We start from the raw sequence: 27212 nt of genomic DNA, 5'->3' as shown, positions 1-27212 counted from the left end.
TAATGTTATGGTGTCCATATTATTTCTAACATGTGCAGAGTAATGTAATGCGATACATTTTGTATTTAATAACTATATTTAAAAGTTTTCTAAATAGAACACCATGCAATAAAAAAATCGAATAATAAAACAATATGCGCTTCTATAAAACATTTGTGAGGTTGCGCTGTAACTGTGTTATAAAGATTCCTTAAAGTGTTTCTTGCAGTCTTTAGAGAACAGCGTAAAAACTAAAAACTTCTATAAAACGGTTGATTTTCAAGATATAAATGCTTTAAGAGAATTTATTTATTGGCATCAATATCATTTCAATTTTTCAAAATTCAAATTTAGGAATACCTAAACCAGTAAGAATGACGGTTTAAACCAGTAGATTGACTTACTACTCTTTCCGCTTTCTCCAGAGCCTCTTCTCGATGCATGTTGAGAATAGGAAGACGAATCTCTTCTGCCGCTTCGGAAAGAATCAGTACTGTCTCTTCGAGCAGACGTCGAACTAGGACTGATTATTGTAGTGGTAACCGACTCTCTCCTTTGCCACAGTTTTGCTACTTCCGATTTAAAATCCGAAATAGCAGTATGGTGTGAATCTCTTCGTGATTTCGATCCCATGCTTCTAATTCCAGAATCGGCACTTGATTCCCTTCTTTTCCTATAAAAGAAAGATATCTAATTAATTTTTTCAATTGCCTTTGAACTTTATATCTTATGATCGAAAGAAAATAGCGTTCAGTTGACTAGGAAATGAACATCGATGAACATACGGGTCCGGCAATAGTGCGTCGGCTCCTAGAATAAAAAACTTGAGAACTTTGTTTTAGTGCAAACCTAAAGTATGTACCAGGATGTATTTCAGGAAAATATTTTAACTTCTATAAGGTGGTTCAAAAAAGTGTGAGCGGACCTGGATGATTTTTTTTAAATGGAACACCCTGTATATTATTGCATTTTTGGCTTCCTTTCAGATCACTTTACATAACCCTAAGATATGAGTAGATATATTTCCATAGTTTCAGAGATATTAAAAAATAAATCAAAAATATATATTTTTCAGCCCTTCTTAAAAAAAAATATTAAAATTACAAGAACTGTTTTGAAATCAAAACGATATTAGGTATTTACTTTAGATAGTCTGTTCTTACTTTGCTATAAATAATAATAATCGTAATTCATACAGGATGTTTAATATTCTACGCCAAACTTTCTAAAATATAAAATATTTTTTCTTTGTTTTTTTTTAAATGGAACACCGTGTATATTATTTTTTTATTAGATGGAGAGTTTAAAAATGAACATTTTTTGTATTTAGAGTATCTCAAAATTTTTAACGGTTTCGCAGATACAGGCAGTATTATTTCATATAGCGCTTTCAATGGTAAAATACGAGAGAAAAATGTTTGGGTGGCTTTGATAAAAATTTACTGTGGAAAATGCCATATGAAATATAAAACCGCAAATATCTGCGAAACCGTTAAAAATTTTGAAATACTTTAAATACAAAAAATGTTCATTTTTTAATTCTCCGTATATTGAAAAAATAATATACATGGTGTTCCATTTAAAAAAACGAAGAAAAATTATTTTATACTTTAGAAAGTTTGGCGTAGAATTTTGAACATCCCGTATAATTTACGATTTTCATATTTATAGCAAAGTAAGTACAGACCATCTAAAGTAAATACCTAATATAGTTTTGTTTTCAGAACAGTTCTTGTATTTTTAATAATTTTTTTAAGAAGGGCTGAAAAAACTATATTTTTGATTTATTTTTTAATATCTCTGAAACTATCAAAATTTATTTATTCATATCTTAGAATTATGTAAAGTGATCGGAAAGGAAGCCAAAAATGTAATAATATACAGGGTGTTCCATTTAAAAAAAAATCATCCAGGTCCACTCACACTTTTTTGAGCCACTCTATAGAAGTTAAAATATTTTCCTGAAATACATCCTGGTACATACTTCAGGTATGCACTTAAACAAAATTCTCAACTTGTTTATTCTAGGAGCTACAGATGCCCGACGCACTATTGCCGGACCCTGAATATGTATTTGCCCTATAAATTTATGTATAAAATGACTTCGATCTTCGTTTCATAGCTATCGCTAACACCGTTTTAATCCATTGTATGGTATACAGGGTGGTCCGAACTGTATTCCGGAAACTTCGTCACCATATTCTGCAGCTTAAAATAAGTAAAAAAGTTCGTATAAATGTATGTCCTAAAATGCTTAGTTTCAGAGATACAGGATGTCGAAATTTCATTTTTATTTCGATTGTTTCCAAATAATTTCTCAAATAATGTCAATATTTGGATGAAAATTGGTATCTGGGAGTTTTTTGATATGAGAAATTTGATTTTGATGTCAATATGACTCCTATATGTAGGAGGCGCCACCTACATTGTGTTTTAACTGATTTGAAGAGTAATAACTTTTTGTCCGTACCTGTATAAAACTACTGAGTAAAAATACACATTTACGATGATTTTTACGTAAAAAAGATCTCTTGGTAAAAATCGCTACGAGTAACGGTTCTCGAGATATTCGAAATCGAAATTATCAATACCTGTCATCATTGACAAATTGAACATGTTGACTAAATAGTCATTAGACTGAAATTATAAATTTGAAATGTTTTTGTGTCAAAAGTTTAATAGAAATTGTTTTATCATCATTTTTCCGCCGAAAAATTTATGATAAAAAAAAATAAAAATTTCCCAAATCTATTATTTCAGTTAAATAACTATATCTACTCAGCGTGTTTTCTATTTCCATTCGAAATATCTTGAGAACGTTTGCTCGTAGCGATTTTTACCAAAAGATAATTTTTACGTAAAAAGTCATGAAAATTTATATTTTCTACTCAGTAGTTTTATACAGGTACGGACGAAAAGTTATTACTCTTCAAAGCAGTTAAAACACATGTAGGTGGCGCACCCTACAAATAGGAGTCATATTGACATCAAAATCAAATTTCTCATGTCAAAAGACTCCAAGACACCAATTTTAATAAAAAAATTGACGTTACTTCAGAAAGTATTTGGAAAAAATCGAAATAAAAATGAAACTTCTACACTCTGTATTTTCGAAAGTAAGCATTTTAGGACACATTTATACGAACTTTTTTACTTAGTTTTATCTGCAAAATATGCTGCCGAAGTTTTCGGAATACAGTCCGGACCACCCTGTATACAGGGTGATCCGGTATTCGGTAAACTTACGGCAGTATATTTTGCAGATAAAAATAAGTAAAAAAGTTCGAATTAATTTATGTCATAAAATGCTTCTTTTTAGAGATACAGGATATAGAAGTTTCATTTCTATTTAGATTGTTTTCAAATAATTTCTGAACTAATGTCCATATTTGAATGAAATCGGTTTTGGGATTTTAATGTCAATACTGCGCGCCACCTACATATTTTTTACGTGGTTTGAAAAAAAAATAATTTTTCTTCTGTACCTGTAAAAAACTATTGAGCAAAAAATATAAATTTCCCTCGTTTTTTACGAAAAAAAATCTCTTTGTAAAACTTGCTACGAGTAATGGTTTTCGTGATATTTGGAACCGAGTTAATCAATACATGTCATGGTTGACAAAAATTGATCATGTGGATTAGATAGCTATTAGGGTGAAATCATAAATTTGAAATGTTTAAAAAATGTTAGAAAAAAAATCATGATTAATTTAAAAGTTCACAAATTTATAATTTCAGGCAAATAACTAACTAGTGAACGTGTTTATTTTTTGTCAAGGAAGACATGTACATTGATAAATTATACATGTATCTAGAATCTAGAGTACGGTTACTCGTAGCGATATCTCGCTTTTTTACGTAAAATAGAGCGGAAATGTATATTTGTTTACTTATTAGTTTTATACAGGTACGGACGAGAAGTTATTATTTTTCAAACCAGTTAAAAATATGGAGGTGGTGCCCCCTACAAGTAGGAGCCATAAACACAACGAAATCAAATTTCTTATGCCAAAAAACACCAAGCACCAATTTTCGGATTTTCGAAATAAAAATTTAGCTTTTAACAAGTAATTAAAATTCATAATAATAATATATTACTTTATCATGGCCTTAAAATATTCGAATATAATAATTCGAATATTGACGGTTTTTTGAATTCAAAATCGTGAGAAAGTTTGTTCTAGCACTGAAAGTTGCAGAATGATAATACTTACAGTTTGTTTAAGGTTGACAAATTAGATTGTAGATTAGTACTATTTTTCTTTCAATTGGTAGGAGGTTTAGATGTAATGAGTATGCAACAAAATTTTGGAGTTTACTTCAATTGGTAGGAGGTTTAGATGTAATGAGTATGCAACAAAATTTTGGAGTTTACTTACTACAGTTTTATTTTAAAATTTAAAAATCACCTAATTTAATCGCTTGTGATACTTTTAGAGTTTAAACATCATTTGAAAATTTTGAAATACATATAATGTGGTAGATTTACGCCCTTATTTCATATACGAACTGCCGCAAGCAGGTTTAGGGCAAAGAATAATTAATAATTTTTTTAATTAAAATGTTTTTTATTCCTGGTGCTAAACCTGCTAACGCCATCCTTGCCATCTAGGAGATGCGAGACCTTGTGAAGCTCCTAGTCAAGTGCATGGGAGAATTTCCCAGGCACTTTGCCTGACTTTAAAGAACATCTTACTGTCTTGTCCATGGCTGTAGTGTCGTGGCTAGGGAATTGCACCAAGACGTATAACTATGCCGGATGGGACTATGCTGTCCGTCATACTAGGCACCCTCTACTATCTGTGGTCACGTATCACGGGCAGAGCGTGTAGCGGGGGTCTAGCTTAACCGCCCGGAGGGGATTCACCCTATATAGCCCACATAAAGTGCCACTTTAGGCAATGCCATATTGTCACTTCTTTGTGTGGCACATAATCAAAGCACCTATGAACTTTCGGACGTTTTTTGGTCACACAGGCGGTAAATTTGCCAAATTTGTTGTACTGTAAATGTATTTGACAGTATTATTGTAATAATAAATAATGTTACCTATATAAAATCAAGCTGTGTATGTTTTTCCTATGTACACACGTTTGTAAGTCATTTATCGGATTTAAATGAGACTATAGTGAATTGTTCTGTATAGGTTTGCGAGAGTTGCGCAATCTCAAAGGTTAATATTATGTTTGTTCAACGATTAAACTTCAGTATCAATGACAAAAATTATAACATACAAAAATTGTAATAAACCACAAACTTAGTTGAGCGTAGTGGCTGTGAAACTTTTAATATCCGAGAAATTCTTCTTTCTACTGAAACTGAAATTTTAAAAATTACAGTTAAGTGAAAATTCCTATATATTCATAGTTAGCCATACGATTCCACAAAAAAAAAACAAATGATTATGGGATATTATTATTTGTGACTCTAGATTTGAAATATTCCGTAAAATATTGCGTGCCATTTTTCGACTTAAACGCTTCCACTTAATCCAGAAGTTGGATTACACGGCTACCGCTACTTTAGTTATGTGTTTTTATAATGTTGCAGATATTTATTTTGCTAACAAAGAAAATCAAACTTTTAAGTTTGCATGCAAATGCTGTTTTCAATTCTACAGGAATAAGAAAATTAAATCAAAAGGTTAAATACCTATCTACTATGTTAAAAAAAGTGGTTTGTTAAAAAAAATATGACAAAAACAGATTATTTAATAAATTGTATCATAGCTGAATCGAGGATGAAGAGCTTGCCTCTGTGGAGCCGTCTCAGATACTGACTTTTGTTAAAGACTTGAGACTGTATGATGAGTTATAACTCGTTATAACTCAAGAAAGGGGAACACACAATAGATCTGTAAGGTCGCGGTGATTAACTCCCCTCCTAAACATTCTACATCATAGCTGAATATTTAAAATTAAATTTATATCTATTATTAGCAACATATTAATCTACAATATGGATACTTTCAACACGTACAATAATGCAGGAAATTTTAAATGGGAGAAAACATTAACACTGGACAATGACAGTATTTCTTGCATATAATGTCGTTATAACGAATGCACGAAAGAACTAAAAACTTGGACATCACAAAGGGCTTTTCTAACCTGAGTTTAATAGTCATGTTTCTTGTTGGTCTGTATATAAAGGAGTTAAAACCATAGTGTGTTCTACTACGTATGGGTGATGAAAAAGTGTTTGTAGAGCGTGTAATTCTTGGAACTGGAACAAATATTCCTAGCCTGTATAGAAAAATAAAATAAATTTTATTATCTGTATAAAAAGTGTCTATGTTTTTTGTGTAAATATGTGTTTATGCTTTCTACATTAATTAAATAAAATATGCACATAAACTACAAACTTAAACTTTAACGGCTAAACTGAATAATTTTCCTTTGGTCGCTACAGAGTGGTCTGGTAAACATCTCTATTAAATAACATAATTTAATAGAAAATAAAATGTTTTTGTATCTCTATCTACAATCAAGCTTTAAAAAACGTGGTAAACATAAAAAAATATTATTTTCACATATTTATATACTCCCAGCAATTTAAACATATTTTTCTTGAGCATTATAGGTCAAATGGGCTTTTTAGAAACTGCACAGAGATATTGGATGTTTCTTTTTATTTTGTAAGAACACAAGCGCAAAGACTTCATTTCTAGTCACCCCTCTTCAGCTGTTGTTTCGCATACCATAGTGTCTCTTTCAATATTCACCCAAAGTCTTAGTTTTCTTCGTATTTTTTGCTTGAGACCTTGATCTTTTTTCGATCATTAGATAGATTGCAATATAGATGCTTTGGCTAGATTTTAAGAAAGTCTATTTGTATATATAGCTTTGGTGTATAATATATGCATTTATCAGGGGCGGCTTGTAGCACTAGAAGATGGTGAGGCACATTAGTAAATATGAAATATCATGGCAATATGCGGGGTTACCATGATATTTGAAATTTACTAAAACTTTGGTTAAAGATAATAAGTATATCTGAAAAGTGGTAAAAACCTGGAGTGAATTACCTTGTTAATTAATTTATTAACATTGCAATATTATAATGCTATATCGCATTTTTTTTTAAATGCAATACACTGCATATTACTTTTCTTTGAGATACAGACTTAAAAAGCGCACATTTTTTATTTAAAATATTTCTAAAGTTTTAGCGATTTTGCATATCTGTTGCACTAATCTGTGGTTTCATATACTAATCTGTGGCTTCATCCGAGTAGTTAGATCAGTGGTAGACCGTAACATACATCATTATTCGTCACGATGCATGGATCGAAGTTTTATGTTAGATCGATTTAGTTTATGTATTATTTTGGACAAATAATACAAAATAGAAACAAAGTGAAGAAAATATATGATTGGCCGCCGGCGGTGGCCCCTACATAATATGTTTTCAACAGAAGTCTTAGTAAATAGTAAATAGCATAGCAATGCCGCATATTCCTTTAAATCAAAATAGTCAATTTTATGCTGAATCCAATTCTCTGCAGAAAAATGGCGGCTGTGATTTAAAAAATAACTTACAACTTTATTTCTTTTCTTAGCAACACATATACACCTTTATATGAATGATACATGGTTTATAAAAATGAATATTCTATAAATATAAGCTTTTTTCATATTTTTGTCAATAACGGCTACATTGGACTTCCTTGCACTAATAAGCCACCCGGTATGAAGAAAAGTTCACCTCTCACCCCTCAGATCCACGCATTCTTCCCATTCGCTTTAAAATAATGAAACTAAAGCAGCACTTACTTTGTACAAATACTAGGAGTAGGTCCAGTGTCATTCGCTGATTGTCTGCCCCAGGGTAAGCTCCTCGCAAGATCTGCTAAAGTTTCCCTGCGATGAAGTTGCTTTTGTTGTTTCTTGTTTCCACTCCATTCTCTTAATATATCAGTGAGTTGAGCAAGAGAGGAACGCCTTCTTCTTCCTGATGGTGGAGGCGATGTTTCTTGAGTTTCAGTTGGAGGTGATATTGAACAAATTTGAGTAGCCGAATCACGCCGACCACCTAGGCGCTGTCTTATAGTTGATTCCTCCAACTGCAACAAAAGTTTTCATAAAAATTTAAATTTTATAAGTACCTACTTACTCAATTTCATGCAAATGTGTGTTAAGTTTTGTGTGTGCTTGAATTTTTCTCTCTACAACCGTGACGGGTGCGGCTCAGTTGCAAGTGTGACGAGATATTACTATACTAGGATAGCAAAAGTACTTTCCTAATATTCGAGTTCGAGCTTTATTACAATTAATATATTTATCTAAATAGAGTGACTAGTCAGTTGCCGTTTTTCCATTAACTTCCTTGAGGTGGCCACCTAAATTAACACGCAAAAAGGTAAACCACCTAAAGTATATTTGTCCAATTTGGCGTATATCCCTTTTCAAAGAGGTGTTTTAGTTTTGAGATTTTCACAGTACAGCTAAGTTTAAATTTTGGTGTTCCCACTACCTTAAGATGACTATAAACGTCATCTAGTAATTCCTTCTCACTATTACTATCCACATCCTTTGGTTTCATTCTGATGTCTTTGGTTTGATTCTGATGTTTCATGTAGTTGTAATCCTTCTGTAACTTTGGTTGTGAATGAAGCCATTTGTGGGCCCCGTTCAACGTAAGAATTACACGTTCAGCTATTGATGCTTTCAGAGAGCTAAAAGTATTGTAGTGATGGCTTTTATATTTTTTTATCAAATTGGTTGTAAATTATAATCATCATTTGAAATTGGTTATTATAATAATCTTTGCCATTACCGAACACCAGCTTTATAGGAATTATATTTGACGATTTCAATATGACGTCCATAGGGTTAGTAATGTCCGTTGCAAAGTTTGGTTTCACTGGTTTCGTCCATAGATATTTCGAAAAACAATCAATCACAACCAAAATATATTTTTCATAGTTAGACGATACTTCGGTAACCGATCTTACTTACAGTTCTGCAGTCATACTGAATAAATCTTCCTCTTTTGAATTTAATACAAGCTGGTTTATGAAATTCCCTAACGACTTGTTCTCTAGGTTTCATCGTATTCTCTAACAAAATGATGTTAGTATACTTGTATTTAAACGCATTTATGTTAGACTAGAATTTTTATTTAATCATATATAAATCATCGGCAACGACTTTTACATCATCCATATTGTATGATATATCATTTATTTGTTGGTTCAATTTGTTTCTCACACATCCTCTGATACTGCCTTGTTTTAAATATTATGAATAATCTATAAATCATACTCAGTGTTTGATATTGTAGTGCGACCTGGTTACCCAACAATTGTTTGTTTAATATTTCATTAATTATTGCAACAACAAAAGCATAGCATACCATCTTTTGTAACTAGGTTAGCGAATTCGAATAAATGCATTCAAAGGGTGAACATGTCTTTGATTTTTCCCGTATTGGAATGAGACGACATCACATGGCGATCCTGCCTAAGGGCTTTAATTTAAATAAGTTTAGTTAAACAGTATAGTCCAAAGTGAATGTGAAAAAGTGAAAATAGTGAAACAAAATAAACTAATTTACCATGGGAAAGACAAATTTTAAACATTCGGAACTAACCGATAATGGTGTGGTCAACTCCAACTTCATCGTAGAACAGGAGAGCATACAAGTGCCAACAGATGTTCGAGTACTACTGTACATTGTAGTATCAGTTGTGGTAATTTTACTTCTACTAAAATTACATAAAGCGTACCGAAGGGGGCTCCGAAAAGACTTTTCCAGAAGCATGGTCCTTCGAACCCAAGCAGCAACAGATGTTTAGTGCGAGCAGTACTTATTGATGGACAGTGTTGATGGTATGTGAATATACAATTTTTTGCGTTGTTTTTATAGCCTTTATTTAACATTTATACTCGGTGTGAACGTTTTATTTTTATTTTTTACATGAAATTACATGAATTTATTTCAATATGAAAATTCTTAAGTATATTTAATTATTACCTACACAAAATAAAACTTCGCTATTTTAACCAAAAATGTACAACATTTTTTATTTTTTTAATTAAAAAGAAAGAAATTCTATTAGGTATGAATTAATTAATTACTTTTTGTTATGTTTATAAGGATAAGAAGTTTTTTTTTGTTTTTGGTATTTAATAAGGGATATTGTGTTTTTTTTGTTTTTGTATAATTGTTATTTCTTGCTTTTGTATAATATATGTCTGATTATTGGGAAGGGATCCGTGCCAAGCTACTAAGTTAATCTCGTTAGAAACGAATCAAAACGCGTTCTTAAAAAACAAATACCTAAAAGTGATACAATTAAAAATAAAGCCCAAGCTAATTTATTGGAGCACTTTAATAATTTTGTTAAATTCGTACGATTTGTTTATCCATCACTTAATAAAGAACAGGAAATTTACATTAAAAAACTTTTTACTTCGTTGAGAGATAGAGACATAAGATCATATCAGGTTTTAAAAGTACCCTACAAAGTTCCAACTTCGTATTTGGAATATATAAATCTAGAAATATTTGACGAAGAATTCGAGGAAAGTGAAGATAAAGAAGAGTCCTCTGAATCAGAGGCAATCCCAGAACAAAATATTCCTAAAATAAAACTTGAAAACATGGCTATGTCAAAAACAGAATTTTTCAATTTTGCGAGTAAAATTTTTCCCAACGAATTCGACAACGGTTCTCCAAGTAAATTACAGTCCGTTATAGACGCCTTAAATTTACAAAGTAAAGGTCGAGTAAACTGCGTAAACCACGAAAATAATGCGGTGGCCTATGTGAAAACGAGACTGGTTGGAAAAGCACGTGATTTAATAGATGATAACGATAATCTGGATACCATAATTAATAAGCTACGAACACGCATCAAAACAGAAAGTTCTCATATGGTAACAGCAAAAATACTTTCTTTAAAACAGTAACATAAAGATTCCACAAGATATGCCACAGAGATTGAAGCTCTAGCAGAAACTCTGAAAAGAGCCTATGTACATGAAGGAGTGCCCATAGCAGTAGCTGAATCCTATACGACAAATACGACAGTCAAAGCTCTAAGAACAAACAGCAATTCTGAGAAAGTAAAACTAATAATGGAGGCTGGTAATTTCACCAACTGCGAGGAAGCAATCTCTAAATTTATAACTATTAGTGGAGATACTACGCCAGATACTAGTACAATCTTTTATACAAAAAATCAGCATTACAGAGCTGGAAACAGGCATCATAGAGTGCATCAAAGTCGCGGAAGAGGACACTACTCAGGAAACTATGCTAATAATAATAATAGCGACAATCTACCCACCCAGAGATATTTAAATGCAAATCAACAGTACCATAATCATCATGGTCAATATAATAGAGGTCGAGGAAACTCTAGACCTAATCATAGAGGACAGTTTCCTAGATATGTCAGGCATTACACTCAGGAAGAGTCGGAAAACGTAGAGGACCCCCAGCCAGGTCCACTGGGGTCGCTATAAAAATATTCCATATGGACCTATCACTTTCGAACTTTCTTGTAGTCCAAACTAGTATGACAGATAATCGCAAAATTACTTTATTAGTTGATACAGGTGCGGATATATCTTTATTTAAGATTTTAAAATTTCTCCTAAATAATTTATTAATAAATATAACATAAGCAATATTAAAGGTATTACAGATGGCTCGACAAGTTCTTTAGGCACAACTAATACCCAAATTTTGATTAATAATTATGCAATAAATCACTCGTTTCATATAGTTGAGCAAAACTTTCCAATACCAGCTGACGGAATTTTAGGGCGAGACTTTATTTCGAAATATCAATGTCAATTAGATTATGCTAACTGGACATTAACACTACAAATTTTTAACGAAAAAACAACATTGCCAATATTTTCATGTCCAGAAGAGGAATCTTTGGTCATCCCACCTAGGTGTGAGGTCATAAGGTATATTAAAAAATTCACGCAACTAAAGACTGATTCTGTTATTTTGAATACTGAAATCGCCGACGGAGTTTTTATTGCTGGTTCAATTGTTTCAAAATCAAATCCAATAGTTAGACTTTTAAATACAACATTTGAAAGTGTCACAATAAAAAAACGCTGACATACAGTTTTCCAATCTAAAAAATTTTTATGTTTACTCAATTAACCTGGAACTAAATAATAGAGAATCAAATTTATTACAACAGTTAAGCAAAAACATCCCTGACTTTGCAAAAAACGATACTTTTAATTTATGTAAAGAATTTTCAGATATTTTTTGTTTATCATCTGATAAATTAACAAAAAACAACTTTTATGAAGAAAAACTTAAATTGTTTGATTCTACCCCAGTTTATATAAAAAATTACGGCACGCCGACACAAACAAATGAAATAAATTGTCAAGTCAACAAATTGCTGGAAAATTAAATAATCGAACCATCAACAGCGGAATATAATAGTCCGATTTTATTAGTACCTAAAAAGTCAACTGATGACCAAAATAAATGGCAATTAGTCATTGACTATAGACAGGTAAACAAGAAACTAAGTGCAGATAAGTTTCCTCTACCTAGAATAGATGACAGCCTTGATCAACTAGGTAGAGCAAAATATTTCTCAACGTTGGACTTAAAAGCCGGATTCCATCAGATTTCTTTGGAAAAGAACTCCAGGGATATCACGACATTCAGTATAAATAATGGCTCGTATAGATTTACTAGGTTACCCTTTGGACTAAAGGTTAGCCCAAACAGTTTCCAAAGGATGATGTCGATAGCATTTGCTGGAATTACACCGGAAAAAGCATTCTTATACATGGATGATCTAATTGTTATAGGCTGTTCAAAAAATCATCACTTGCAAAATTTGAGGAAGGTTTTTTATACTTGTAGAAATACAATTTAAAACTTAACCCAGAAAAGTGTAATTTTTTCCAAAAGGAGGTCACATTTTTAGGCCATAAAATAACAAGTCATGGCATTTTGCCTGACGATTCAAAGTTTGAAATCATAAACAAATTTCCTACACCGACAAATGCTGACGCGGTAAAACGGTTTGTCGCGTTTTGCAATTATTACCGTCGTTTCATTCCAAATTTTGCTAGCATTTGTAAACCGCTTAATAAGCTAACTAGGAAAAATATAATTTTTGTTTGGTCACAAGATTGTCAAAATTCTTTTGAAAAGTTAAAAACTGCTCTGGTCCAACCTCAAATATTGCAATACCCAGATTTTAACAAATAGTTTATAGTAACAACAGATGCATCAAAAAATGCGTGTGGAGCTGTGTTATCACAAGACTTTAATGGTAAAGTCTTACCTATAGCATTTGCATCAAAATCATTCACAAAAGGCGAATCCAATAAGGCAACCATTGAAGAAGAATTGCTGAAAATCCACTGGGCAATAAATTATTTTAGACCTTATTTGTATGGTGTAAAATTTTTGGTTAAATCTGATCATAAGCCGCTAGTATATTTATTTTCGATGAAAAATCCTTCATCAAAATTAACTCGTATGAGACTCGATTTAAAGGAATATGATTTTGAAGTCGAGTATATCAAAGGGAAAAACAATGTAGGTGCGGACGCACTGTCAAGAATAACAACATCTGATTTAACAGAAATTTCTAATCAATCGGCTAAAATACTAGCTGTAACAAGATCAATGACTAAAAACAGGAAAATAAAAACTCTGACACATATGACTCTTCGCAAAATAAAATACTTATTCTACCTAAAATTTACGAAACCTTAGACAATAGCAGTATACTTAATTTACCTTTAGTAAGTTTTGAAATTAAGTCATTATATTTTAGGATAATAATGAGATTAAAAGGAAGATTCAGCGCTGAATCAAACATTCCGATCATTAATGGTAATTTTTCTCTAGAGGAAGTATTGCCTAAGCTTGAATCAATGGCTAATGATCATAATATTAAAAGTTTAAAGTTAAAATTAAATAACCAAATTTTTCAAATGTGCACAATAAATAAATTAAAAGAAATTGGTCAAGAAAAATTAAAAAAGGTAAACATTTTGTTGTTTAAGGAACCACAAATTATTAAAAATAAATATGAGAAACTCGCTTTAATACAAAAATATCACGATGATTGGTGGACACTGTAGACAGAAACTCTTTAAAAAGTTAAGAGTCAATTATAGATGGAAAGGTATGTCGAAAGAAGTTGCTGTGTATACATTAAAAACTGCCATAAGTGCCAATTAAATAAAAGCAGAGGGAAAAACCAGGAGCCAATGGTAATAACCCCTACTCCTCAAAAAGCATTTGACATAACATCAATCGACACAGTAGGTCCTTTTATGAAAACATCAAAAAATAATATATATGCAGTCACAATTCAATGTGAATTAACCAAGTACATAGTCATCATTCCTATGCCTAATAAAGAGGCCGTAATGGTAGCAAGAGCTATAATGGATCATTTCATACTTATTTATGGTTCAATGAAGGAAATAAGAACAGATTTAGGCTCCGAATACTGAAATGAAAATTTTGCAAATCTAAAACATAAACATAAAATGCTCAACATAAGTCAAAAATTTTCAACTCCTTACCATAGTCAAACGATAGGATGTGATGTGAAAGGATGTGATGTGAAAGAAATCATAGAGTTCTGAATGACTACCTCAGAATGTATATAAATGATGCAAAATCTGACTGGGATGACTGGGTACAATATCACAGTTTCTGCTATAACACAACGCCCAGCACCTATCATGATTTTTCACCGTTTGAACTGGTATTCGGACGGAAGGCAATGATTTCTGAAACACTTTCAGGTGATACTGTAGATCCTGTATATGACTTAGACGCTTACTATCATGAAGTAAAATATAGAATGCAATTAGCCAATAAACGTGCGAACGAATTCATTTTCAAAGCTAAACAAAACCGTAAAGTAATTTATGACAAACTTTCAAATAAAACTAATTTTAAACCAGGCGATTTGCTTATGTTATCTAACGAAAATAGAACCAAATTTGATCCTTGGTATAAGGGTCCCTACTCAATTATTAGTATTGAAGGTGTAAATTGTATGATCAAAGATTGCGCGGAAACTAACGGAAAGCAAATGAAAGTGCATAAAAACAGAGTGCGTTCGTTACAATAACAATTAGCAAAACTTTATTCGTATTTCTAAGAATTTCATAGCATAGACAAAAAGCTCGCGAGTGTATAAAAATAGTTAAGTTAGGTCAGTATAGATATGCTGAGGTAGATAAGTTATTTTTAAGTCATCATATTATATTATGTGTAAATCTGTCTTTTAGAAATATTTTTTTTTAATTTTATTGTGAAACATGTACTTATAATAATTTATAGTCTTATGAAATGGTACACTAATAACTATACTTTTATTTTACATTTTTTAACCAAGACCAGGTATATTAATGTAAATAGGATAGGTAATATTTTATTATTATATATATGGGTTCTATAGATATAGATTTTGTGTCGTATTTTTTATGTTTGTTGTTTTTAATAATATCTAGTTAATAGGTTAGTATATTGGTAAACTTAATTAAAGCAACAGTTTATTTATAAAATTGCGACACCCAATGGTTCTCATATGATTATTATTGTCAATTTTTGCTTACGCCGAATGTCCTTTATTTGTGGCCAGAATAAAGTTCATTCTACTGAAAGGGGAGATGTAGTGCGACCTGGTTACCCAACAATTGTTTGTTTAATATTTCATTAATTATTGCAACAACAAAAGCATAGCATACCATCTTTTGTAACTAGGTTAGCGAATTCGAATAAATGTATTCAAAGGGTGAACATGTCTTTGATTTTTCCCGTATTGGAATGAGACGGCATCACAATATTTTAGAATTAATAATATTAAGCTCTTAGATTTAGCTATTATATTTTTCAATCACCTAGTCTTTACCCCAGTAGCACACCATATTGGCGCAACATTGACTCTATATTGTATATCGGCCCAATAAATATTGGCAATTTATAGCCAATATTGGTAATATATATGAGTTACATCTTTTTTCCTATATTTTTATATAATATTTATCCAATATGGTTCTTTGATAAAACATATTTTTCAGTAACTAATATTTATATTTCTATGCAATATTTACCCAATATTAGTAATATATAAAATATATACCTTTTTATACATCCATATTATAGAATATGTATCCAATATTATTCAAATATTCATAAAAATACGCAAATATCTAAATAATAGATTGTGTATTATCTAAATAATGATAAATCAATTAAAAACTTTCAAATCAAATTAGAAGCAATATTGTGATACCCAGTACTTAATTAAATTTATTTAATTAGGGTAGGAGAGATATTATAATACACTTATTCAGGGTGTCCCTGTATAAGTGTATTACAATAAAAGAAACAAGGCAATTTAAAGGCATACTTGTGTGAAAAGGACAAAACGGTAAAACACGGCAACTTTATTTTGGAAGAGGAAATAAGATGCGACTATTTTTGAAGCAACTAATTCAAACCCCACGTGAGGGTGACATCCACCCTTAAAATCTTAAACGTAATGCGGGGTCGAGTAGCACATCATTTGAAAGGTTATTAAAGCCTCTTTTCAGCGCCGTCTCATTTTTGGAGTTTTTGTCCCATTTGGTGGAATCGGGCTGAAAAATAAACTTTTCATAAATTGATGATGCTTTCATATTTGATTAATTGTACAGAAATTGAAATGGGGTCTAAAATAAGAAATTTCGTTTAAATCAACAAGATTTTGCTTAAGGAATAAATAATACACAAAAAGTAATACCCTGCTTTGAAACAATTACTTGATTAAATGTTCGAATTGAGCACCCCGTGCTTCCATGCAAGAATACAGATTCTGCTTAAAGCGTTCTCGGACGTGTTGTAATATTTCGGGTGTTATAACCGCGCATTCGTGTTCTTTGACGTAATACTTCTACTGTCTCCGGTTGCGTGGCGAATACTTTTGTTTTGAGATGTCCCCATAAAAAAATCCAGCTGAGATACGTCCGGTGACCTAGCTGGCCATTCAAGAAAGGGTACTCTTCTTCCAATCCACCGACCGGGAAATATTTCATCAAGATTAAGGTCCGACGGAGATCTCGGAGGTTATCGTCAAATTAGCTTATTTTTGAACGGATCGCTCCACCTATCGATATGGATGGATGAATGAAATACTCGTCCGAAGTCGAAAAAAAAGTCTGGATCATATCTGATCCATATATGATCTGATTGAATCACGAAGGTGATTTCTCGGACGGCTGAAGAATCGCCTTCGAATGCGTAAACAATTAACGAAATGTTAGATGTTAGTGTCTTATTAATGTAAATTTTATAAATTTAACAGAATTGTGCTTTTATATGAATTACTAGTATATCCTACTAATAATTAAAAAATTTTTAGGTAATTATTTAACATATAGAGTTCATGAAACCAGCAAGTGCATTTCTAATCTGCACTACCAACAAGCGTCTCTAGCAAACAACTATTTAGAAGGAATATGACAAAACACTCCATAATTTGAAAAGATGCAATGCTGAAAAAATACATCTTTAGCCTATAACATAGACTAAAAAAGTAATTTTATTAGTATTAGTAATTGTATAGTATTAAATTTTATTAAATTTCAATAAAACCGTTTCTGAATGAAAATAACGATTTTACTACATTATTATCAGATGTTTTTTCATATATTAAACTATTGAATAAATATTGCATCGTGTCTCGGTCTCGTTCTCGGCGGAGAATTTTTCTTTCTCTCGGTCTGGGGCTCGAGTCTAAAAATGCAGGTTCGGTCGGAACATAATCAAGATACTGCCGCACACGTACAGCATAGTGTGGAAGAGCTCCATCTTGTTGAAATACAATTTGATTTTCGTCATAGTGATCTTCATTCTCAATTATTTGTGTAATACTGGGATTTATGGTATTTTCCAAAAGATCCAGATACATATTTCCATTTAGATTTTCATTCAGAAAGAACGGGCCAACTAGACAGTCGCCAAAGATTCCAGCCCACACACTAATTTTTTCAGGGTACTGAGTATGAACCGCACGGAATTCTCTAGGATTGTTATCAGACTAGTAGCAACAATTGTCGCGATTTACTGTTCCATTGAGAAAAAATGTACATTCATCCGAAAAGCACATGTTAAAAAGAAGATGTGGAGTAGCAATGAGCATTTCACTTAGTTCTTCACAGAATTGTAATCGTCTGTCGTAATCATCTTCGTTCAATTCTTGGACCAGATGAAGTTTGTAAGGATGGGATTTGCGGAACTTTAGTATCGTGTGAGCGCTACTCTTACTTATATCTGTATTTTTTTTTCTGAGACCCATTTTACTAACGAATAATTTATTAAATTTAAGGAATATAAAGTATATCACACTACGCATCCCTAAAACGCAGCCAAAAGTGGCAGTGCTATTATAATTAAGAATTCAGTTAAGCATTATTAAGAGATATAAAACAGAATAATTTCAAGCTACATCCGTAAACGTGAAAACAAAAACATATTAGATCCCTGTCTCAGTATTGTACTGTCCGTCGAGACATGCTACTAAAATAGATCAATATTTATAATTTATAAGTAGTCAAGGACATAGGTTCATAATAGGTGGTGATATTGTGATATCAACGCCAAACATGTTCATTGGGAATCTAGATTAAACAACACTAAAGAAAAGTAGTTGTCCCAAGCAGTTAATAAAGTAAAATGCGAAACAATATCAACTGGCAAACCTGCCTTATTGCAAACCTGCAACGTATTGACCTACAAGATCCCGATAAAATTCCGGATTTGTTTGATATATTTATAACTAAAAAATAAAAAAACTCTCTAAATAGGTGGGGAAAAGTCCCTTCAGCCGCATGCGACTGTGGAGCTGACAGTCACACTGTCAAACATATAGTGCAAGACTGCCCAATAAGAGCATATATGGGCAACTCAGAAGATTTCCTTATGGCTACTCAGGAGGCAATTGATTATATACAACGACTGGATATCTGTTTATGAGACGAATTAGCCTATTTTTTTGTTGTGTATGTTTTTTTTCTTTGTTTATTGTAGCAATTTACTATAATTACTATAGATCCAGATATAAACGGGTTTCGGTCACCCGTCCATCTACTAGTATCGCCTTATGTCGCTTAACTTCGGTGTTCTAATGGGAACCGGTGTCTCGACGTATCTGGACCGTTGCCCTTTTTTAAGGGCAATTTTAATTTTAGGGCATGATTTACATTTATTTGCATTACAAAGCGAATTGCTAATAGCATTCAAAAATTGCAGAATTCTTGTATACGTCTAATTTTTGGGATCCGGAAATAGACCATATTAGTCAAGCATATAAGCATTCAGGATGGTTATTGATGAACGAGCGACGCCACCTTCATCTGCTTTGTCTGTTCCACAAAATTTTAATAAACAAGTCACCACCATATCTTTACGAGAAAATTCGGTTTCGCACAGACATTCATTAACATTAGATTTAAAGGAAAGCTAACAATTCCTAGTCACAATACTACTTTGTATGAACGATCCTTTTCATAATTAATCGCAAAATATTTAAACGACTTCTCCGAAAATATTAACAGGATGTCTAGTGCTACATTTAAGAGAATTGTTCTTCAGCACATGATGGGACAGCACAAATAAATCGATTATAATTATAATGAGCATGTTCAATGCTGAATTTACTTGTATTATTTTGTATTTTTGTTAATATATTTCTCTTCTATATAAATTTTATTATATTTCATGCCGTAAATAAATTCATTTTTATACTGTTTATGCAATTTTAAGGTTACTTATTTGTAGATTTACTTAAGATTTAGTTTCATTAATTGTTATTATTGATAACAAATATTTTCTTCTCTGTGGGTTAGTTGAACAGAGCGCAGATGTCTAATCTGCTCAACTGTACCTCGCCCTTTTGCACACTACTTTTTTTTCTTTCTTCTATTATTGTATATGGCACAGTTGTACAAATAAAGTCCTTTATTATTTATTTATTTATTTTTAATCACCTTTCAGTGTTCTTGGAGAGATAGCCGGGTTATTAACCAAGGCAGCTTCTAGTTCGCGTAAAGGGACGATCTGACTATGCGTGCAGTTCCCAGAATTACAGCTTATTGAGCGGTGGATAAAACATTTGGCTATAGTCCCAAATCTTTAGTATGTCGCATAGTTTGCTGATGTATTAAGTCATTGACGGATATCACTAGAGGTAAGATTTTTGTTTGTTTTAATTTGTATAACTGTCTAAGTTCATATGCCAGTTCTTCGTATTTTTGTTTCTTTTCTAGGTATGCTTTTTGGACGTTTTCGTCTAATGGTGTTATAAAATCTATTATTGTGGCTTCCTCCTCTTTCTTTTTGAAAAGCACCATATCAGGGCGATTATGCTGGACAGATCGGTCTGTAATAATTGTGATGTTCCAGTATAATTTATATTCAGCATTCTCCAGAATATCCTTTGGGTTATACCTGCACTATTCTATTCCTTCCTCCATTAGCCCAGTTCCCAGTGCTATAGCTTGATGGTATATTTTTCCCATTTTATCATGGCGTGCCAGATACTGCCTTGGAGCTAAAATAGAACACCCTTCTGTTATAAGTTGGATGCTCTCAGCTGTACGCTTGCATTTCCTACACAGATCACTTTCAACTCTCTCCTTCAAGACATATTATAACGCCACCTTGGGTGAAAAAGTTTATAATGGGAACTCAGGTTCACCAGGTTCCGTTACAAATAGGTTCCAGCTAGTTCAGTAAATAATTAAGTAAAATATATGCACAGAACAAGAGATATCAAAAGGGAGGTGTATGGAAAAAGTGTACTGATTGAAAAGTCTAAAATGTACTGGATTCGTTTAATAAATACGAAATTTAAAGTTAAAACAAATTTATCTGTCATCCAATGGTCGTTCCAGTCTTAGCTTAGTTCCAGCAGTAGCTTTCCTCAACGGGAAAAATAAACTGAATTTACTGAAGTTATCGGTGACAACCAAAATATATTGATATCCATGCGAAGATTTAGGAAGAGGACCACAGAGATCAGTACTGATGACTTGCCAACATTGTGTGATAGAGAGTGGATTTCCCATTAAACCAGCTGGTTTCTTCTGCTCTGGCTTTGTCCGTAAACAGACACGACATCGTTTAATGTATCTGGATATATCGTTCTTCATACCAGGCCAATAGAAAAGACGAGCGATTCGATGGTAGGTTTTATAAACACCTAAATGTCCAGCAGTCGGATCATCATGAAATTTTTGAAGAATTTCTACACGTTTCTCCTTGGGAATTACCAATTTCCAAAAATCTGTTGAATCTCGCAATTCAGGAAAATCAGGTTCAATATATTTATAGAGTTTACCAGACTCTACACGCCATTTAGAAAAATGAAGTGGATCTTTAAGGATACGTTCACGCATTTTCAAATACCAACGATCACTAACATCGGAAACCTCTAGAAAATTAAGTTCAATATCAACAACAGGTAACGCTCTCGAAAGAGTGTCCGGAACCACATGTTCCTTACCTTTTCTATGAATTACTTCATAGTCGAATTGTTGAAGTCTCAAAGCCCAGCGACCAAGTCTACCCTGCGCATCCTTCAAGTTCTCCAACCACAACAAAGAGTGACAATCAGTTATGACATAGAACTTAGAGAGTTCCAAGTAACAACGAAGTTTTTCAACTGCCCAAAGAACAGCGAGACATTCACGCTCTGTACTGGAATAATTCCGTTCAGGACGTGAAAGTGTTCTGGATAGATAACATATCACAAATTCCTGATCATCATACTTCTGCGTCAGAACTGCTCCCAATCCATAAGCTGAAGCATCAGTTTGTACATAAAATGGATACTTGAAGTTTGGACAAGCAAGAACTGGAGCGGAAATCAAGGCATCCTTAATTTTAAGAAAAGAAGTCGTGCAAGACTCATCCCAAACAAACTTTTTCCCTTTCCTAAGAAGTCCCGTGAGTGGCGCAAGAATATCCGAAAATCCGTCAACAAAACGTCTGTACCAAGTAATCATACCAATTACCCGTCTGACTTCTTTAACTGTTCGTGGTTCTGGCATATTTACAATAGCCTCCACTTTACCTGGATCTACAGCTATCCCAGATCTGTTTATTACAAAACCCAAAAATTTCAACTCTGGTCTACAGAAATAACATTTCTCTTTGTTCAAGGTTAGGGTAGCGGTTTTTAAACGTTCAAATACTAATTTTAAAACCTCTAGTGTTTCTCTAAGGTAGGCGTTGCAATGATAATGTCACCAAGGTATTTCAAAATAAACGGTTCCAACTCAGGATGAAATAAATTATCAACCAACCGTTGAAAAGTTGCGGGCGCATTATGTAACCCAAATGGCATTCTTGTAAACTGAAATAAACCCCTTGATGAACTTCTACCTGCCAGTAAGCACTTTGGATGTCTAAAGAACTTAAATATTTAGCACCACCTAACTTCCTCAAAATATCTGAAATGTACGGTAAAGGATAAGCATCGCGTTCCGTAACTCTATTTAATTTACGATAATCTACACAAAATATCCAAGTTTTATCTGGTTTAGGGACCAATAACACGGGTGAAGACGACCAACCACTAGAAGATTTTTCAATAACCCCTAACTTTAACATTTTATCTAATTCGGTATTAATAATATTTTGTTTAAAAGGTGATACTGGATAATAACGTTGTTTAATAGGATCTTCCTGTGTAACACGAATCTTATGTTGAACTGCTGTGGTACAACCCAAAGCATTGCTATCAAAACTTGAAAAATAAGAATTAACAATTTGGTTAAGGTGTTCTAAGTCATTTGTCCCTAAGTCAGTTTGTGACTCGATAGAATTTAAAACTGGTGTATTTAGATCTACATCAGAGAAATACCATTCTCCTTTCCTAACATCTGGAACTATTCCCATTCTAATCCAAAAATCTATTCCTAAAACTAACTTATGTCTTAATCCCGGAAATATATATACGTCCATAATTTTAACTACATTACGTAACCTAAGTGGAATTGTAACTACCCCTAAACATTGACATTGACTATCATCAGCGACACGACAAAGTAAATTTGCAGATTGATTTAATTTAATGCCTAAATTCTTAATCATTTCGTATCCCTCTAAATTCATAAATACTTTATTAGCACCACTGTCTAATAAACCATAAAAAGATAAACCTAAAATTTCAACTTTAGCATACGGACATTCACCTTCGCCGACTTGAGCTAAAATGTAATCAAGAACAACTTTACCTTTAAAATCTTTGACCGGACTGTCAACAAAAGAGGCGGTGGGCCGATCAACTACCGTCTCTGCGTAGCGTTTCCCGAACCAGAAGTTCGTGTGTTTTGGTTGTTTCGAGATGATTCAGATGTACTAGGCTCATTACGACTTCGAGAATTCCTATTTGGATTGCAATTAGGACACGAATTCTTTGTGAAACCCTCTTTACCACATCCAAAACAACGAAAATCGTGTTTCCTTTTCGGACAATCTTTCGCAAAATGCCCCGGAGTTTTACATCTCCAACAAGTTTGTTCTCTAATTTGAATTTCATTGACAGTTGGACGGCTTTGTCTCGGACTACCCTTGTAAGCTAAATCAGGTTCTAAAGAAAGTGACGACAAATTAGGCGGCTTAAAATTATCTACAGATTCACGAATTTCCTCGATTTTACGACATAGTTCAATAAGTTCGAAAGGTGATCTAATTTCTGTTAATGCTAATCGTTCCTGGAAGAATGGCAAAATATTTCGACGCAAAACTTGCATACGCAAACTATCTGACACATGTGTAGGCATTCTATCAAATAAACTCGTCATAATAGCTACATATAGACCTATCGACTCGGAAGCACCCTGAGTACGCGAAAGAATTTGTTGCCATAGTTTATCTGCGGATGGAACATACTCTTCCTTCATCAACTTAATCAAACTATCCCAATCACTCGCATATCTCTTAAACCAGTTGTACATTCTCAATGTATCGCCTGCGAAAAGATCTCTAGCTGAGCTAAACAAATTTGCTTTATTAACATTTCTACTAATGCAAGGTTCCTCTACCTCTTCTAAAAATGAATTAAAACTTTCAGTAGGTAAACCCGAAAATTTAATTTGCCACTTATAAACAGGTACCGTAAAAGAATTAACGTTAAAGCTATTATTTAAATTTAAATCATTATTAGGTATCGGTGGAACACGCGGTGACGACGTAACAGGTGGTGGAGAATGCGTTTCTGTATTTCCAGAAGTACTAGGTGGTATGTCTTGAAGTCGTAAATCTGTAAGTACATTTTGTTGTACAGGTTTTAAGGCTAAGTTTTTACTCTTGCATATAGAAATCATTTCCATCAAACCCTTACGAAGCACGGCACGCTTGCACATAAGATCTGGATCATCAGAAGTAATTCGTTCTAATCTATTATACGTATGACATATCTTTGTCTCGAGCCGTCTAACCTGACCTACAGAACCAGAGAATGCCGTTAAAAATTCCGTAATATCATTCAGCTTATTCTGACAAATATTTAACTCCTCAGAAGCATCTCCCTCAAAAGGAATAGGTTGGTTAAAAGAAGCATCTTTTTCAAGACTTAAAGCGCTACGAAGACTTTTCCTGAGAGCATCAACATTATCAGACTCGGCTATACCTCGAGATCGAAGTTCCCAAATAAGTTCATCTTTATGCAATCTGTCTACGTCTAGTTTGAAAGGCATTTTAATAGTCAATCAGTTTCACTCGAAATAATATTAAAGTAGTTACCACCAATTTAAAAATAAATAACCAATGACACTATCTGCGACTGTGACTGAATTAATTCAATAATAATTTAAATCTGACACTTCCACGTAGTCAAATTTCAAAATTCACTCAAAATTTAAAATTCTCAATCATTTATTTAAAATCAATACAATTTTTCCACCAGGCCCTGACACGTTTGTCCGCCAAAGTTTATAACGCCACCTTGGGTGAATTGTGTGAAGTTTATAATGGGAACTCAGGTTCACCAGGTTCCGTTACAAATATGTTCCAGCTAGCTCAGTAAATAATTAAGTAAAATATATGCACAGAGCAAGAGATATCAAAAGCGAGGTGTATGGAAAAAGTGTACTGATTGAAAAATCTAAAATGTACTGGATTCGTTTAATAAATACGAAATTTAAAGTTAAAACAAATTTATCTGTCATCCAATGGTCGTTCCAGTCTTAGCTTAGTTCCAGCAGTAGCTTTCCTCAACGGGAAAAATAAACTGAATTTACTGAAGTTATCGGTGACAACCAAAATATATTGATATCCATGCGATATATATATATATATATATATATATATATATATATATATATATATATATATATATATATATAGTAAAATGAACTATCCGTAAAATAAATTAAATCATGAATAGTATCACAAAATATTGTTGTGATTAAACTGTGAACAACCCTGATGCGTATTTGTGATTATGATTAAATGACTATAAAGAATAAAATGAAATTTAAAGGAAAAAAAAATCCCCTGGTATACCAAGGTCACATACGATCGTATATTTAATGTAATAAATTTTAATCAATCATAAACGCAATAAAATAAGAGATGATTAAAGTCTTATCTGTCATCCAGTGGTCGTTCCAGTCAGTCCATGAGAAAATCCAGATTGCCGGTCTTCAGTATCACAGTGGCATTCCTCGTCACAGTGGCATTCACGTCACAATGGCATTAGTTGCAGTACCAAATCCAGTACAAAAAAATTGATAAAAATATTAAGCTAAACCGTAATCATCACTAAGGAATAATAGCCAAGGAACAAGAAAGAACCCTAAAATATGATCTATTTTAGTGACAGGTTCTGGTTTGGACACAGTAAAATACCTTTCCACCATGCAGACCTTTCCAAGACAAGATGGCGTCTCAACGCACGTTACTCCATGGTAAAGGGTTCCTTAACTGTCCTCGTACTCATCCCAGTACGTCCACGCACCCATCTACAGCTCCTGTCCTCTAAAATAAATAGTTGTAGAAGAGAACCTTACAACTAAGAATGTCTCTTACCCAACCAACAAAGATATCCCTTTTCAAGGTTTTCCCCGGAATTCCAACTACACAGGCCAAGCTCAATTTCTTGCCAATCGGTCTTCTCGACCCTCAATGAATTCCAAGACCGTAATTCTACTGAACAATCCCAATATGGAACGGCGACCAGCCAAAATTTCACTAGAATTTCTTTCTTTTATTTTCGGCAGAGATCAGAAGGCTTCCCCTGCTTTCACCAAGAAGGTTCAAAGTCGAAAAAAGACGCGTGTTTGTAAAATCCGCAAAAGACGCTGGACTCCAAGATACCAACCCAAAATCCAACACTGGCAACCATTAAAACAAAAGACCCAAAATAAAATTCGACATAAAACCCTATTTACTGCATACGGATTGAGTGAAACATTTTATTACATCATAATAAAATTATAATAATCCCTATACGAACATAATATCTTCGGAAAATTATTAATACATTTTCCGATCATATATAAAAAACCGTTTAAAAAGATCGAAAACCTAATTTACAAAGATCCATCTGTCAACCTTCAACGCCGGTGTCACACGATCAGCTGACAAACAATTGAAACGTCAGTCTGTAAATCGTAATATAAACAAGATGAAATTTAGGGAAAAATCAACTACAATCAGGTAAAACCAATTGATTACACACAGGAAAAATACATAATAAAATCCTTAACCCATATGTATATTGCAGACCCAACATTCCCACTTGTTGCGTTGAAAATAGACCAAAGATAATCACATCAAGTTTATGTTCAAGAATCCTCCGAAGAAATATGCCAAGAATTATCCTAACACAAGCATAAGTCTAAATAAAGAATTAGTAACCTCTGTAGAAAGGAAGGTAGGTTTTACACAGACAAATTGATATTATATTAATGAGGTTTTATATTACAGTTATCGGAGACAACTCCATCCAAAGAAATTGTTGTGATGATGAGACTTAATTACGGAAGCGCTGAGGGGCCAGCTGAGTTTTTTTATATATAACTATAGTCAGATAATAACCGACTATAGTCAGATAACAACTGACTATAGTCAGATAACAAATGACTGTAGTCAGATCATAACTGACTATAGTTAGATAATAACTGACTATAGTCAGATAATAACTGACTATAGTCAGATAATATTTGTATAATTTTAAGCACGATACAAGCCATTTTGTTAGTTTTTAATAG

The 27212-nt window shown here is 32.9% G+C and overlaps 1 protein-coding gene across 2 annotated transcripts in view; it reads right to left on the bottom strand.

Moving 5' to 3' along the window:
- The window catches only part of LOC115891057, a 329806-nt gene that overhangs the window by 264563 nt on the left and 38031 nt on the right, over positions 1-27212 (bottom strand). The window contains exons 3-5 of one of the 2 annotated variants that reach the window (XM_030911456.1): positions 7755-8044; positions 6090-6224; positions 384-652 (exon numbers count right to left, since the gene is read on the bottom strand). In XM_030911456.1, the coding sequence (XP_030767316.1) occupies positions 384-652; positions 6090-6106 (286 nt within the window). In that variant the 5' untranslated portion in view covers positions 6107-6224; positions 7755-8044. Of the gene's footprint in view, positions 1-383; positions 653-6089; positions 6225-7754; positions 8045-27212 lie in introns of those variants that run through there. The other variant, XM_030911455.1, reaches the window with a different exon arrangement.

This window comes from Sitophilus oryzae, unplaced genomic scaffold (genome assembly GCF_002938485.1).
Source record: "Sitophilus oryzae breed Bouriz unplaced genomic scaffold, Soryzae_2.0 scaffold_947_pilon_pilon, whole genome shotgun sequence".
NCBI lineage: Eukaryota > Metazoa > Arthropoda > Insecta > Coleoptera > Curculionidae > Sitophilus > Sitophilus oryzae.
The sequence above is the reverse complement of the archived record's forward strand: the minus strand, read 5'-3'. Positions and strand labels throughout refer to the sequence as shown.